Source organism: Hemicordylus capensis, chromosome 4 (assembly GCF_027244095.1).
Source record: "Hemicordylus capensis ecotype Gifberg chromosome 4, rHemCap1.1.pri, whole genome shotgun sequence".
Taxonomy (NCBI): Eukaryota; Metazoa; Chordata; class Lepidosauria; order Squamata; family Cordylidae; genus Hemicordylus; species Hemicordylus capensis.
The window spans coordinates 42,510,129-42,525,222 of NC_069660.1; the positions used below are offsets into that span (position 1 = coordinate 42,510,129).

Below are 15,094 nucleotides of genomic sequence, written 5' to 3' on the forward strand. Positions count from 1 at the left end.
CAGAGTTCAGCTCATTATTTCTCCATCTATGGGGCTAATTCATTAAAATAGCTAACAAGGTATCTGGGAGCCTGGTAATCTAGCACTCCCATTCTGGTTGCACCCATCAAGGTCATTGATAAATCTGTCAGCACGTTCTGCAACTGACATCCTTGATGTAGCTCTTTGTTCTCCCACAGTTGCTGACATACACATTTAGCATGGATAGAAGAGCGCTATAAAAGTAGAAATAATTAAAATAAAACAGCAAAATCACCCAAAAGCTGTATTACAGCATAATATAGTGGCAGTATAGCCATGAAGACTGGGGCCTGGGTAACAAAGGCCTGTAGCAATGCAGCACCAACCAATGAATGCTGCCTTTGATCTCCTCTGGTGGCTAAAGACTCACTGGGCCGTTTCTCACAATTAGGGAGAGAGAGCGGATGTGGAGGAAGGCTACAGAAGCTTACCTCCCTCAAAGAAAACCAGGTCCCAGTTGCTAGACAGGAGGTTGAGTGGCTGCTGCCCCAGGCGAGTGTGCAGTGCATTATGGGTATCCCCCATAATGGGCGCCCCTCAGTGTCTCAGCACCAGCTGAAAGCAGCCGGTGCTGACACATGGTCAGTTAAACAGGGTTAAGGGAGCACTCTCTCCCTTAACCTTGTTTAACAGCCGGGCTTCATAGCCGGGTCTACCGCCAGGAGCCTCATGGCTCCTGGCAGTCCTCACGGGCAGCCAAGCCTGGTTTTGGTGGCCTTAGCCCTGTCTTGGCTGCTCGTGAGAACAGCCTCACCCTGTTCTTTTGTTTGCTTCCCTTCTCGGAGAAGGTGGATAATAGTTTCACCGGCCCTCATAATCACCTGGGAGCAAGCTGAAAACATAGTGCAAGGGTTCTCATTGTGGCTGGGCATTATGGGAGTTGAAGTCCAACAACATCTGGGGACCCAAGTTTGAGAATCTCTGACATAGTGTATATCCTAAGCCACAATATAAGGAGTTTCTGCTCTTAGATGAAGCCACTTCCAGCTTGGCTGCCCTGCCAAGCTTGGGTGAAGAACATAGCCAGTGTTCCCTCTAACAGGGAGGATTTCCAGATGTTATTGACTACAACTCCCATAATCCCCAAGCAAAAGCCATTGTAGCTGGGGATGCTGGGAATTGTAGTCAACAACATCTGGGATCCCTGTTTGAGGAAACACTGGACATAATTTCTCCAAGTTATCAGGGATGGGATTCCACCCCCTACCCCAGCTATATCCACAGGTCTGCAAGCCTGGAAACTCATCAGTGCTCAAATTATGGGGGAAGCAAAAAAAAAAAAAAAGGCTAGGTCCCCTTACCTTTTATGATATTCCCACCCCCACCACCAGCTAACATTTTTAGAAGGCTAAGGGGGCACAATTTGCCTAAAACCGAGCAGAATCAGGGGTAGGGCTAGTGGATTTAATTAAAGGTCCTTTACCATATTTTTGAACCCTGAGAAGCCCCCTTCAGGTATTCTAAAGCTGGGTACAGTGTACCTGAGTAGAAGGGGAACATGCAGGCTAGCCCTACTCCCAATGCTGACATGCTCCTTAACCATGCCTCTTTGGGCAGCCCTGACTTCCACTTGTCTAAGGAGAGCAGCACTGAGCCTGGAGGGTTTTCCTCCACACACTCTAGAATCCTGAGACACCCAGGGTCCTAAATCATGTGGACAAAAGCCCTGATCAGACATTCTCTGAAACCTTTGCCGTACACATGTACAACATGCAATGCAGGTTCGGAAGTCCTGCCCTTGACATGTCTCTGACGCATCAGCCACCCTCCCACATGTTTAAGGCATTCATCTGAAGAGGCAAACACCCTAAGCCTGACCACACTCTTTTCCATGAGTGTGATCATCAGCAGGCTGGTGCACACCCTAAGCATGAGGCTCACCAGCCTGCTGATCATGGAAATGACAGCAATCACACTTGGGTATTCGCCTCTTCAGACTAATGTCTTAAGCATGAAGAGCCCACATGGGAGGTTGACTGATGTGCCAGAGATGTGGCAGGGGTGGGACTTCCAAACCCGCATTGCACACTGTAAGTGTGTGCAGCAGAGGTTTTGTAGAACAGGGCTGTGTTCTCCCCGGATTCAGCTCTGCCCTCCTTAGACATGCGCTGAACCTGGGAATGCCCAGGCATTTAACTAAAGAACATGCTGACAGAGGGCAGAGCCTACTGATGTGTTTCCATTCTCACTCTATTCAGGCATACTATACCCAGTTTTAGAATGCCTAGAGCCACCTAATGGAGCAGTGGGGAAATGACTTGATTAGCAAGCCAGAGGTTGCTGGTTCGAATCCCTGCTGGTATGGTTCCCAGATTATGGGAAACACCTATATCGGGCAGTAGCGATACAGGAAGACGCTGAAAGGCATCATCTCATACTGCACAGGAGGAGGCAATGGTAAACCCCTCCTGTAAGACAACCACGGGGCTCTGTGGTCGTCAGGAGTTGACACCAACTCAGTGGCACACTTTACCTTTAAGGACAATATAAAGTAAGGGAAAGTGTGCCGTCGAGTCGATGTAGACTCCTGGTGCCCACAGAGCCCTGTGGTTGTCTTTGGTAGAATACAGGAAGGGTTTAGCATTGCCATCTCCTGGGCAGTATGAGATGATGCCTTTCAACATCTTCCTATATCTCTGCTGCCCGACAGATGTACCAGCAGGGATTCAGACTGGCAATCTCTTGCTCCCTAGGCAAGTTACTTCCCCGCTACGCCATTAGGTGGCTAAGGACAACTATACACCCTCTATTAATGCCATTTCAGAAATCTATGATATAAAGCTGCTTGGGCCTGACTGACATGAAACTCCCAGACCAAATCACAGAAGATAGAAACATGCCGTTTTGGCTGGTAGGTTCCAGACCTTGCCCCGACTACCCCAAAAAACTCCCTGGAAAACTCCAGAAACAAATCATTAAGTTCATGGGAAATGTGGGGAAACTCTCCCATAGGGAAAGTGTGGGTTAGGGTTAGTGTGAGGGTTAGCATAAGTGTGAGGCTTAGGATTGGGGTTGGGTTCAAACAAACATTCATAGTTTTCTTGGAACTTCTACTCACAGAAAATCCAGCCTTCAGTACAGGACACATTCTTGCAAACTGCAAGCTGTTTTACTAGTACAGTACAATATAAAACTTTATTTTGTCTACTTTAGAAGTGTTTGTGTGCGATGGGATCCAAGGTGTGCATCCTGAACTGGACAGCGTGTTGCTTAAAACCTGAGCAGAGGTATTTACTCCCTAGCAGTGTGAAGGCTTGTAGTGGGGACTTTTAGGCAGAATTTATTTCATAAAGGAGAAACTCAGCAACAAGAAGAAACATTGATTTTGTGTTCAGTAGCAAGTGAGAAGGCTGAGCGATGGTAGACTTACAAGTTAACTGCTGCTGTTTTGGCTTAGTTCAAAAAACAATTTACACGACTGGGAAACAGACAAGTGCATCAGAGGAACTGAATTTAAAAGTATTATTTTTTAAACTTATCTTGTCTCTTTTGGAGAGATCTGACATGGATTTTGAGCATCCTGCTACATGATCAAATTACAGATAAAAAGGTTTATACTTACAGTCTCTGCAGTTTCAGAACTGGACATTTTGATCCTGATCATGTAGTTTTGCAACTGAAGATCCTGCAAGCTTCCTTTGCAAACCAGAGATATCAAACAGCACCACCAAGTGTTTGATTCCCTGCAACATTTGGTTCTGTCACCTGAAATAAGGCATTATTCCATTTATTAAAAAGGTCTTTTCATGCTTCCATCTCCAAATCCTTCCTAGAAAAGCTAAATCTTTTTTTATACTAATGCTCTCGTCACACAGTAGTGAACTTACAATGTACACAGTGATATTAGATGTTCGGTATTTTAACTGAGATCCTTAACACTGCAATTGATCACAACAAACTACATTATCGTGCTGCCTCTTTAATTTTGAAATATTCAGCTGATCCTCCAGACATGGGCATAGAGTTCATGGGACAAGGGGGGACAAATGTCCCCTGGCCCAGAGGGTCTGGGGGTCCACAAGGCTCGGAGTGCACCTTTCCACCGCCGCCCTTTCCACGCCAGCTGCTGCTGGGTTGAAGACTGCAGTGCCTTTACATGCAGGTGCACTAGAGATTGGATGCATCCACACACCCACTTGGAGATTTAACTTCTAGAGACTCTGGGGAGAGAAATTAATTATGAAGAATGACAACTCTAGTAACTCATGGGAGGTGGAGGGGATAAACATTCCCAAGAGGTACAAATGTGGCCAAAATAGGGACCATAATTTACCAGGAATAAATTCCAGACAAAAGGGACAGTTGGAGCTTTTGTCTTAAAATCAACAACACATCAGAGGCATAAAAGAAGAATTAAAGCAGCATAAAATATAGTGTAATCCCCTCCTCTTAAGGGGCAGGGCGCTTTTCAGACTAGCTGCTCAACAGCAGCAAAATGCCTCCATTCAGGTAAGTCACATTCGAAACATAAACAGCAGGGGGAGCAGTCTCACAGAAACTAACAACCCCCCAAAACAGCAACTTTCTTATGCTGGATATATGACGTCCTAGCTCTACATTGCAGTGATTAAATTCAAAACAAAGTGTTGGAAATGAGAACGGCACCCTGCTGTCCACGTAGCGACTGAAGTGTGGAAGCACACTTCCGAGATACCACATGACCCCATTGCAGGGTCTAATCTGGAAAGCGCCCAGGTGGGTTCAATCTTACTAGACAGCAAAATTCCCATCCATGGCTTTACAATTCCCTAAACCAACATTTTTGAAATGAACAGGGTAATAAATACAATATGATTGGAATTAAATATTTTCTTTTCTTAAATCAAAACACAATTTTCAACCAGATTAAATTTACAACATAATCAGTAATCCTGCTGCTATTATACCATAACCCTCAATTATACAAAAGTCTAATAAGAAAATAGCTTAGGTCCTGGGTATTTAAGAGAACTTCTTCATCGCTACAAGCCACACTGCCCATTGAGATCATCAGGAGAGATTTGTCTGCAGTTGTCACTGGCTCCTCTGGTGGCTACTCAGGGATGGGCCTTCTCCGTTGCTGCCCTGAGGCTTTGGAATGCGCTCCCTGCTGAAATAAGAGCCTCCCCATCTCTTACAACTTTTAAAAAGGCAGTCAAGACTAATTTGTTCACCCAGGCTTTTAATTAGATACTGAGGCTATTCTCACGATGGGGGGAAACTGGCCGAAAGAAGCCCAGCCCAGTTTTTCCCCATCATGAGAATCAGCGGTCTTGCGGTTGAGCCTGGTGTTTCTCTGGCAGCTAGCCTGCCAAAGTAGCCCTCCCCTTAGCCCAGGTTAGTGGAGCGAGCGCTCCGCTAACCCGGGTTTTCTGATTGTGTCCACGGCACGGCTCTGTGCCATAGCAGTACATGAGGAGACCCCTGCCGGGAGACTGCAAGCAGCCTCTCGGGCTCAGGGGTCTCTAGGATACCCCACATACTCGCGCGGGGCATCCTGGAACTTTCAGGGGCCACGCAGCCCCCGATCCCTGCAGCCCCCACCAGCTCCGTGACGGAGCCAGCAGTCATGTGGGTGGCCAATCTGGCCACCCAGGGCTGCCTTTTGATCATCTGTGGGGGCTAAGCCCACTCTCCCCACAAACCCCCATACAGCTCTTCACACTGATCATGTGAAGAGCCTCCTTGTTTTAATTATGTGATGGTTTTTAATAGTTTTAACGTTGTTTTAAATTTTGTTGTAATGTTTTAACCTTTTTGCTTGTTGTTTCTATTGTTTTGTTGGAAACCGCTCAGAGACATGCATTTTGGAAGGTAGGTATACAAATATGTTAGAGGAAGGAAGGAAGGAAGGAAATACTCAGTTCTCTTCAGCACTCCTGAGAATACACATATAGCAACGTATATACCAGACACATATGTAACCTTGTAGGTAGAGGGAAAGAATGAAAAAACACAGAAAGAGTCCTCTTGCCCTTGGCCAAGATCATGCGATGAATGCAACTTTTTTGAATGGTAGTGAAGATACCAGTTGATTTCAGTCCCTGTAACAAATAGAGACAGGCCCATAAAATGAAATATATTTGCAGGCCTCCTTCTGCATCTGATTTGGGCTTAATTTCTTCTTTGCTTGTTTCTCTAACAAGCTCCCAGAAGCTTATCTTTTCAAACAAATATACTTCAATAGAGTTACATGCATGACAGCTACAGAATTTTACAATACGACACTTCACTCAAGATTAAGCTTCCAAATTAAGCCCAATTTACTCTCAAATTTAAAATACTCCGCAACAACTTGACCCATTCCTGAGAGAGAAGCCATATTTGCATGTAATGCAGAACCAAAGCTGCATGACACAGACGTTTCCCTACACATTATGTAAGGAAGTCTACATGCAACTGCATGCACTGGAGGCTGCATTCGGTCAGATTGGAGATGAGGGAGGAAGCCTCTCCCTCTCTCCATGCGTGATTGGCTGTGTGGGCTGTCCTTCAAGCAAGAAGGAAGCCAGTTCCCCCTCCTCTCTGCAGTCTTCCTGATTGCAGAGAGGTTGCTCTCTCTCCATTTTGTCCCAATGTGGACAGGAGAGCAGGGATGCGGGGAAGTGGCTGTGTGGTTCCTTGTTATGTGTGAATGCCGCCACAGACTTCCTTCATGACCTGTAACAAATAACAGACCCATAAAATGAAATATTTTCAGGCCTCCTTCTGCATCTGATCTGGGGTAGCTCCCTTTTTTACTTGTTTCTGTAACAAGCTCCCAGAAGCTTCTGAAGATCCTACAGAGCATGCTCCACTTGTTAGTTAAGGGAACGGGGAGGAGAACTCATTACACCCTTTATTTACCAGATCAAGAATGGTGTTTCTGTCTTTATTCCCTACCATTATTGTTAATAAGACTGGTAGTAATAGCATGGGTTACGATAGCACAAGTTAAAATCCAGGGTGGTGGTGGTTAAAAGGTCTTTACCTGGAAAAAATGTAGAAGAGCATCAGGTAAATGTCCCTGAGGAGTATATTCTATAGGAAAGACACCCCAGCTGAGAAAGCCTTCTCTCCATTTGCCATCCATTTCACCTTTTATGGCAGCGACACCCAGCAGAGGGCTTTGACTCCACAGGTGACCCAAATACACTAAATATAATCAGTGGCCAACATCCCCAGGAATGGTGCAGAGGTTATGCAGCCATCCGAGACATAGACAGCAGCGCTAAAGAGCACTTCTGGGGGAAGGAAAGATTGCCGAAAATTATCCTCCTGCCCTTTGCCATTCTGGATTGCTGAGTGTTGCAAAGCCACTTTTCATGCAGCTCTGTTAGCAAGGACGATTACCACTTTATTTCACCGTCCATATGCCCATTGCTTATTAAAACAAATTTAATTATTTGTTTATATCTCACTCTATCCCATAGGCTCAGAGTGGCTAATAGAATTTTTTCTGAATGTTATTAGTCCTGTCCCCAACAGGCTCACAATCTTAAATTAACATCAGTGAAACTACTTCAGAGGAAGGATCTAGGGAACTAGACTCTTTAAGGACTAGACTCTGTGATTTTTGCAACAATAATAGATGAGCACAGCTAGCCCTCTCTGGAAGCATTAAATTAAGTCTTAGCATTATTCAATTCATACACCTTGAAGAATTACAGGTTTAAGGGAATATTGCAAAAGTCATGGCGAACAATGTTCAAAAGCTATGTTCATCTGAATGGGAGCTTACAATTGTTGTTAACTTGTATGTGGCTTTATAGTTTTAGTGGCTGACATTCAGACTCCACTTGTGCCAACTTGTCGTGCCAGCACACGGATGTTGTACTAGCCAGACGTGCTACATCAGGTTTGAATTCCAGGCTAGTGTTGTGCTAGTGCAAACATGTTTGTGCATGCACAAGGTGGTGCAGATCCTCTTGTGAAACGTCTCCAGGAACACAGCAAGCTGCATTATACCAAGTCAAATCATTGATCCATCTAGCTCAGTATTGTCTACACAGACTGGCAGCAGCTTCTCCAAGGTTTCAGGCAGGAGTCTCTCTCAGCCCTATCTTGGAGGGGGCGGGGCTGGGGTGGGGGAGAGACTTGGAACCTTCTGCATGCAAGCATGCAGATGTTCTTCCCCATCCGTCAGTTTGAGTCAGTTTGACTGCTGGTGTTGAATACAAGGCTCGGACCAGAGGAGCTTTGCTCCCAGGAGATTTCCTAACAGGAGTCTACAAACAGATAACAAAGGAGTTTTGCAGGAGTTTAGTGGGAGATTGGTGGGGAAAGCTGTGGGGAGACACACAAGTCAAGAATAAGGTGAGTACTGCCCAACCCTTGTAATTTTCTTGGAGGACAAAACTAAAAACCATTAATTTGCTGACAACTGGGCCCAGTACCTAGCTTCAAACCCCATATACTTTTAATACCCAATAAAACTAGTTATGAAGGTAGAATGCCAGCAGGGGAGGGGCTGCTTCCCAGTGTATTGCACAGAATGTTGCATGTATAAACTATCTGCCTGAGGGGCAGAAGTCATGGGGTTGTGCGCTCAGTGCAAAGAGCTCTTGGCTCTCAGAGAACAAGTTCATTCCCTTGAAGCCAAGGTGGCTGACCTGGAGAAGCTCAGGAAGGCAGAGAGGTGTGTCCTGCAACGCACTCTATGTGGGGCTGCCCTTGTACGTAGTCCGGAAAATACAGTTAGTCCAGAATGCGGCAGCCAGGTTGGTCTCTGGGTCATCTAGGAGAGATCATATAGTTCCTGTATTGAAGGAGTTACACTGGCTGCTGATATGTTTCCGGGCAAATTACAAGGTATTGGTCATAACCTATAAAGCCCTTATACAAATCTAGGGTGTGGTCACATCTGGAGTATGGCGTACAACTTTGGTCACCGTATCTTAAGAAGGATATTGTAGAACTGGAAAAGATGCAGAAGAAGGCAACCAAGATGATCAGGGGCCTGGAGTACCTTCCTTATGAGGCTCGGCTACAGCAACTGGGGCTCTTTACCTTGGAAAAGAGGCGACTAAAGGGAGACATGATCAGAGTGTATAAAATTATACATGGAGTGGAGAGGGTAGGCAGAGAGAAAATTTTCTCCCTCTCTCACAACACTAGAACCAGGGGGTCACCCCATGAAACTGAAGGTTGGGAAATTTAGGACCGACAAGTGGAAGCACTTTTTCACACAGCAGATAACTATAATCTATGGAATTCTTTGCCATGGGATGTGGTGATGGCCACGAGCTTGGGTGGCTTTAAAAGGGGGCTTAGACAGATTCATGGTGGACAGGTCTATCAATGGCTACTAGTCTAGTGGCTGTGGGCCATCTCCAGCCTCAAAGGCACGATGTCTGTCAATACCAGTTGCAGGGGAGCAGCAGGAGGAGAGAGGGCATGCACATACCTCTTGCCTATGGGCTCCCCAGAGGCATCTGGTGGACCAGTGTGTGAAACAGGATGCTGGACTAGATGGGCCTTGTGCCTGATCCAGCAGGGCTGTTCTTATGTTCTCATCCACTAAGAGGAATATCTTACAGTGGTCACACATGTAGTCTCCCACTCAAATGTAAACCAGGGTGGACACTGCTTAGCAAGGGGGACCATTCATGCTTGCTACCACAAGACCAGCTCTCCTCCACTTTCTCATGTTTTGCAGGGAACTTTTGCCCAGGTGCGCAAGAGTGCACTCAGCACCCACTTTCCACTTGACTTCAAACTCTGACTATAATGGCCCTGAACATCTATTCATAATCTAGGTGGAATTGAAAGCAAAGTTGCAGGGGGTGGAGAGCAGTTTTGGAAAAAGTGACTTTCATTTGTGGCATGTCAAGGAGTCAGCTGGCTGAACTCACTGGAAAATCTCCAGATGCAAAGTATTTAATGGGTGTCTTTGTAACGCCTATTGTCTTTTAAGATTTCTATCCCCGCCTCTACTTTATCACCCACATCCAAATATTTAGAGCCAGCCCATGTCATCCTGGCTATATCAGGAATGGGCTACCAGAGAACTAACAATGCTTGACATTGTATCAGTGCAAGCGGCTTGCACAGGGCCTTATTTCTTCTGTTAGTTCTGTAGATCTGACTGAGTCCAGGGCTTCCTGTCTGTACTTCCTCCTGATGCTGGTTTAGCTTTCTGGACTCCAGACTTCATCACAAGGTACTGCTGTCTCTTCATTTTGAGTCAAGGCTTTTCTGATTTAACATTTTATTTTGGAAAACTGAGAAAATGCTTTGAGAATACCTGATTCTTCTTGAAGTTTATTTGACAAAAAAAAATAGAGAGAAAATGAGCCATCTTTCGGGCAGAAATGGCAAAGAATGCTTTGTATACTGCATGGTTACTGATTTACATCAGTCAGTGTTGCAAAACAATTGATGGAATTGAACTGGTGCAAATCCCTTTGTTTGAATTTAGGATTAAATCCTGGAAGAGAAGATTTAATCCAACCTGGCTGTTGTCTGTCCCTAAACTCCAGATCATTCAGTTTACAGCTACAGTTTAGGGCATCTCCTGAGGACCATTTTCAGAGAATAAATGTTCAATGTTTAATTCTTTTAGCCAAAGGATCTAAATACCTTCTCTCAGTGAAGTATTTCTTCAGGGTTGTCACATTTCCCCAGCACTCAAATTGGAATTTTTTGTCACTGAGGAAATGTGATTCTTTTCCCAGATAGCACATTTTATTTTGTTACTTTTTAATTTGCTTGTGACAAAGACAGTGCAAAACAGAGCAGGAGGGTAATGATGATGTTTTCTGGATTTCCATCAGTGTTTGCGAAAACGTCAAGTTGGAGATGGATAAGAGAGTACTAGATTGCAACAGTTGTTTTGATTCTCAAGGCCTAAGGATGGCAGATATTCCTTTCTGGATGGAGGAAGAGTCAAGAAAAGATGGGTCCTTTGAAAAAGGTATGTTGGTGTACTATTAGCCAAGTTTTCCTATAGGGCCAAGGTATCTCCATTTAAGAATCTAGTAAATGTTTTGCCACCTAATGGTGCAGCAGGGAAATAACTTGTCTAAGGAGCAAGAGGTTGTCTGTTCGAATCCCAGACTATGGGAAACACCTGTATCGGACAGCAGCAATATACAAAGATGCTGAAAGGCATCATCTCATACTGCACGGGAGATGGCAATGGTAAACCCCTCCTGTATTCTAACAAAAGAAAATTGCATGGCTCTATGGTTTGAAATTAATTTGGCACACATTCTAACTCTCATGGTGATCTAGATAAAAACTTGTGGTGGGAGAAAAATTGAATCTCTCTCCTTTTCAGGAGAGATGGGAGGCAGTAGCATCTCTAAATGTGTGTCTTGGATCCACAATGGAATCCATGGCAGGGAATCAATTAAGTTAAACTCAGTCCAGCTAGGACAGAAGTGAAGGATCCAGTGAAGCTGTTTGCTGGGGAAATGCTAGCTCTGAGCAGAGTCACACACTCTCTAAAGAACCAGGTTAATAGTTTTTGTTGTTTTTGGGGGGGGCGGGGGTGGACTCTTCTAGACTTGAACCTATGCCTCGAATCCAGGGGATGGCCATGGCACAAAGCACTTTTATCAGCTTTGGCTGATTCACCAGCTACATCCACTACTGGAAGACAGTGGTCTGCCACTGGGTAACTTCTAGATTAGATTATTGTAATAAGATCTAGTGGAGAATGCTGTCACCTAGCTGATAAGAGGTATAAACTGGAATACTCAGATTGTCCCCACTTTCAGATATCTGTACAGGCTACCAATCTATTTCACTCAGTTCAAGGTACTGGTTGTTGTTGTTGTTGTTAATTCAATTTCTATACTGCCCTTCCAAAAATGGCTCAGGGCGGTTTACAAAGAGAAATAACAAACAAATAAGATGGCTCCCTGTCCCCAAAGGGCTCACATTCTAAAAAAAAACATAACACACACACCAGCAACAGTCACTGGAAGTACTGTGCTGGGGGTAGATAGGGCCAGTTACTCTCCCCCTGCTAAATAAAGAGAATCACCAAGGTGAAAGGTGCCTCTTTGCCCAGTTAGCAGGGGGGATTTGCTTTTGACTTAGAAAGCCCTAAATGGCCTGGGTCCTAATTATTTCATTGGGTTTGTTGTGTTGTAACCACTTGGCTCTCTTTTGACTGACTGACATTCTGACAAAAGCTGAGTGCATCCCCACTTTAGCGTTATGAGTGCTTGCATGCAGGGGAGATGATTTTTGCCAATCTCCTCTTCCCCTAGAAGCACTTTGAACAATGTGCTGTTATGTCTTTGAGGGCTGTGCGATCCTCAGGGACATAACTGCACGTTGCTCAGAGCACTTCTATGGGGAGAAGAGATTGGTGAACACACACACACAGGGCTGTAGCTATAATTGAGTGAAAGGGTTCAAAGAACCCAGGGGCCCCCAGCTCCACCCCTCCCTATTTTCTTCATTATCTCCCTCACTTTGAAGGGCTGCCGGAGAGAGGGGTGAACATGCCCCCCCCTCTCCCCTAGCTACGCCCCTGCACGCAGACACACTCATTCCTATACACAAGCACCCATGCTTCAGAAGCAGGGAACCTACCACTGCAGCCATGCATCCTTTCACTGCACAGATGCAACTTTAGTCAGGATGTCAGCCTTTGCCTTCAAGACATGCATAAGTCTTCCAGCATGGCTTAATTTGAGTCAGGGGGCTCAGCTCTGCAACATGTTTTGAAAGCCAAGAGACAAAGCTCTAGCAGTGTCTGTTGCTTTTATTTGCCAAGCATATTAACACACCAATGTGTTTTTTCTTTCCCTTTGCTTTGTCCAGTTCCCACCAGACCACAAAGTGCTCTTAGTGTCACAAAATGGCTTTCACATTTGAGAGCTAGGAAAAACTATGTCCTACACCAGCATCTCCTGAGGAAACCTGACGTTCTCGCAGAGGTCTCAAATAACCTGGGAAGAAAGGAGACTGAGCAGCAAATTGCTGAGGGGCAGAAAGGAGTGATAAGACAGCCGCACACACCGGAGGCCATCATCCGTCATAACCTGGCAGAATCTCAGCAGCAGCTAATAAGCCTCTTAGTCAAGCAGATAGACACGCTGGAGAGCTTGCTGGAACTGTACTCCCAGATCCAAACGCCATCCTCTCTGCAACCTGTGGCTTGTTTCGAGCAGGTCTGCTGGGATGGGAGATGTGGCAGAGTGAATTTCAGGAGTCCTGGTGTGCCTCCCCAGCCTCAAGACAAGGATTATTGTCATTATACCTTTGCCATTTTATGGCTCTCCACTTTTTACTTGCTTCCTCTGGTCCTCTTTTTTGTGTTTCTCTGTCTTTCCTTTTGATTTTTGCTGTAAATTTTGGAAAAGATTTCCAAAAATCTTTTGATTGTATCAAAATACAATCAATTCCATGAGGAAACATTAAACTAAGATTAGGCATCAAAATAGTTCAGATGCCTAAATAACACCTTTGTTCACCTTCTGCTGAAAGCTTTGACTCAAAAATTTAAAAAAACAAGACCTTAATTTTTTTTAAAGAAGCTTATTACATTTGTATTCATTCACTCACTGTCAGTTTCACAGTATTCAGTTTCACAGTTTCCACTGCCCAATAACCCATCAGTGTGTGTGTGTCCCCATTTTTTGAAGAGTGATTGTGCAAAATAATGTCATACTTTACCTGTGGATACCAGATTTTGCATACACAATCCTGTCACTTAAATTAGCCGATTGCACTACTTTTTATACACCAGAATAAGTTTGATGAATGGTTTAATTTAAAAAAAGAAGACATTCTGGATATAATGCTCATATTTTAGCTGTTATTGTTCTCAACAGGTTTTTAACACACAGTAATCAGATCAATAATTCAAAAACCACATCATGCACAAAAGAAGCATAAGATCTTTTTTCAGATTCAAATGGACTATGATTCAAATTTACTATGTATGGTAATTATTCAATAAAATGAATAATGTTTGAAATTGAAATTCTACAAATTTAAAACTCTTTTTTTACTTTCCTTTTGCAAGCACATTAATTTAAACAAAAACCACTATGAAATATATTTAACTTCTTGAACTTTCCTATAATCTAACCTATGCAAAATGACTTTGCCTGGTCAATGACAAGCCTCACCTCCTAGTTCTAGATATTTCAGACAAACTCCTGCTGTTGCTTCTTGTGTTGTTATTAGATAGTTTTAGGTTATTTGATTTTAGTTGTTTTCCTGTTTTGTATTGATAAAACTTTATTGATGAATTGTGTGTATGTTTTGTATAGTACATTATAAGCCACCTTTAGGGCTATGCAGAGTCCTGTGGTGGGTTAGAAAATGCAAAATAAAATATTTTGATTTTGGAACAGATTATATACCTGATTTTGGAGCAGTCTTAAAGGAAAAGTGTGCCGTTGAGTCAGTGTCGACTCCTGGCAACCACAGAGCCATGTGGTTGTCTTTAGTAGAATACAGGAGGGGTTTACCATTGCCATCTCCCACACAGTATGAGATGATGCCTTTCAGCATCTTCCTATATCACTGCTGCCCAATAGAGGTGTTCCCCATAGTGTGGGAAACATACCAGTGGGGATTCGAACCAACAACCTCTGGTTTGATAATCAAGTTATTTCCCTGCTGTGCCATTAGGTGGCTAGTCTTAAGATACACTAATACATATTTAACTGTGTATAGACTAGGCCTGTGCACTGGTACAAATGTCAATTCCAGCCTAAACATCCCAACAGTGAGTGACACTGCTGGTAGCGGTCATGTTAGCCCTTCCCAAATGTCATATGTTGGTGATCTAAGAGCTCTGTCGGACCCTCGCCCTCTCTGCCACTTCCTCCTTTATCTGTGACCAAGTGGGGGCAGGGGCAGGCTGTGTTTGTTCATCTTCATTCCAGAGGGAGGACAAACACAGAGATAGCTGCCTTCCATAGACTGGAATTTAAAAGGGTTCTTTTCTTTAACTTCCTGGTAGGGTCCTCAGAGCAGGTTCTTCTGGGATTGGACCCCCTCCCTGCCTCCCCAGGCTATAGTCCAAAAAGATTCTGTAGAAAAAGCTCTATTTTATAGAGCCCTAGTCACACATTTTTTAATTTATTTTTTAAAACTGAAAATGAGCACAGCCACCCCAAAGTGCACCGTAAGTGTTGCCCGG

At 44.3% G+C, this 15,094-nt stretch overlaps 1 protein-coding gene across 2 annotated transcripts; it reads left to right on the top strand.

The window, feature by feature from the left end:
- Positions 1-8,185: 8,185 nt before the first annotated feature.
- On the top strand, positions 8,186-13,336 carry LOC128322145 (uncharacterized). 2 transcript variants are annotated; one of them, XM_053242922.1, is made up of 4 exons: positions 8,186-8,295; positions 10,053-10,141; positions 10,755-10,894; positions 12,760-13,336. In XM_053242922.1, exons 3-4 carry the CDS (start codon positions 10,780-10,782, stop codon positions 13,275-13,277), a joined length of 633 nt encoding a protein of 210 aa, XP_053098897.1. In that variant the 5' UTR covers positions 8,186-8,295; positions 10,053-10,141; positions 10,755-10,779; the 3' UTR covers positions 13,278-13,336. The 2 variants fall into 2 exon arrangements, with proteins under 2 accessions (XP_053098897.1, XP_053098898.1); XM_053242923.1 differs by lacking the exon at positions 8,186-8,295 and having other exon boundaries at positions 10,045-10,141.
- Positions 13,337-15,094: the final 1,758 nt, after the last annotated feature.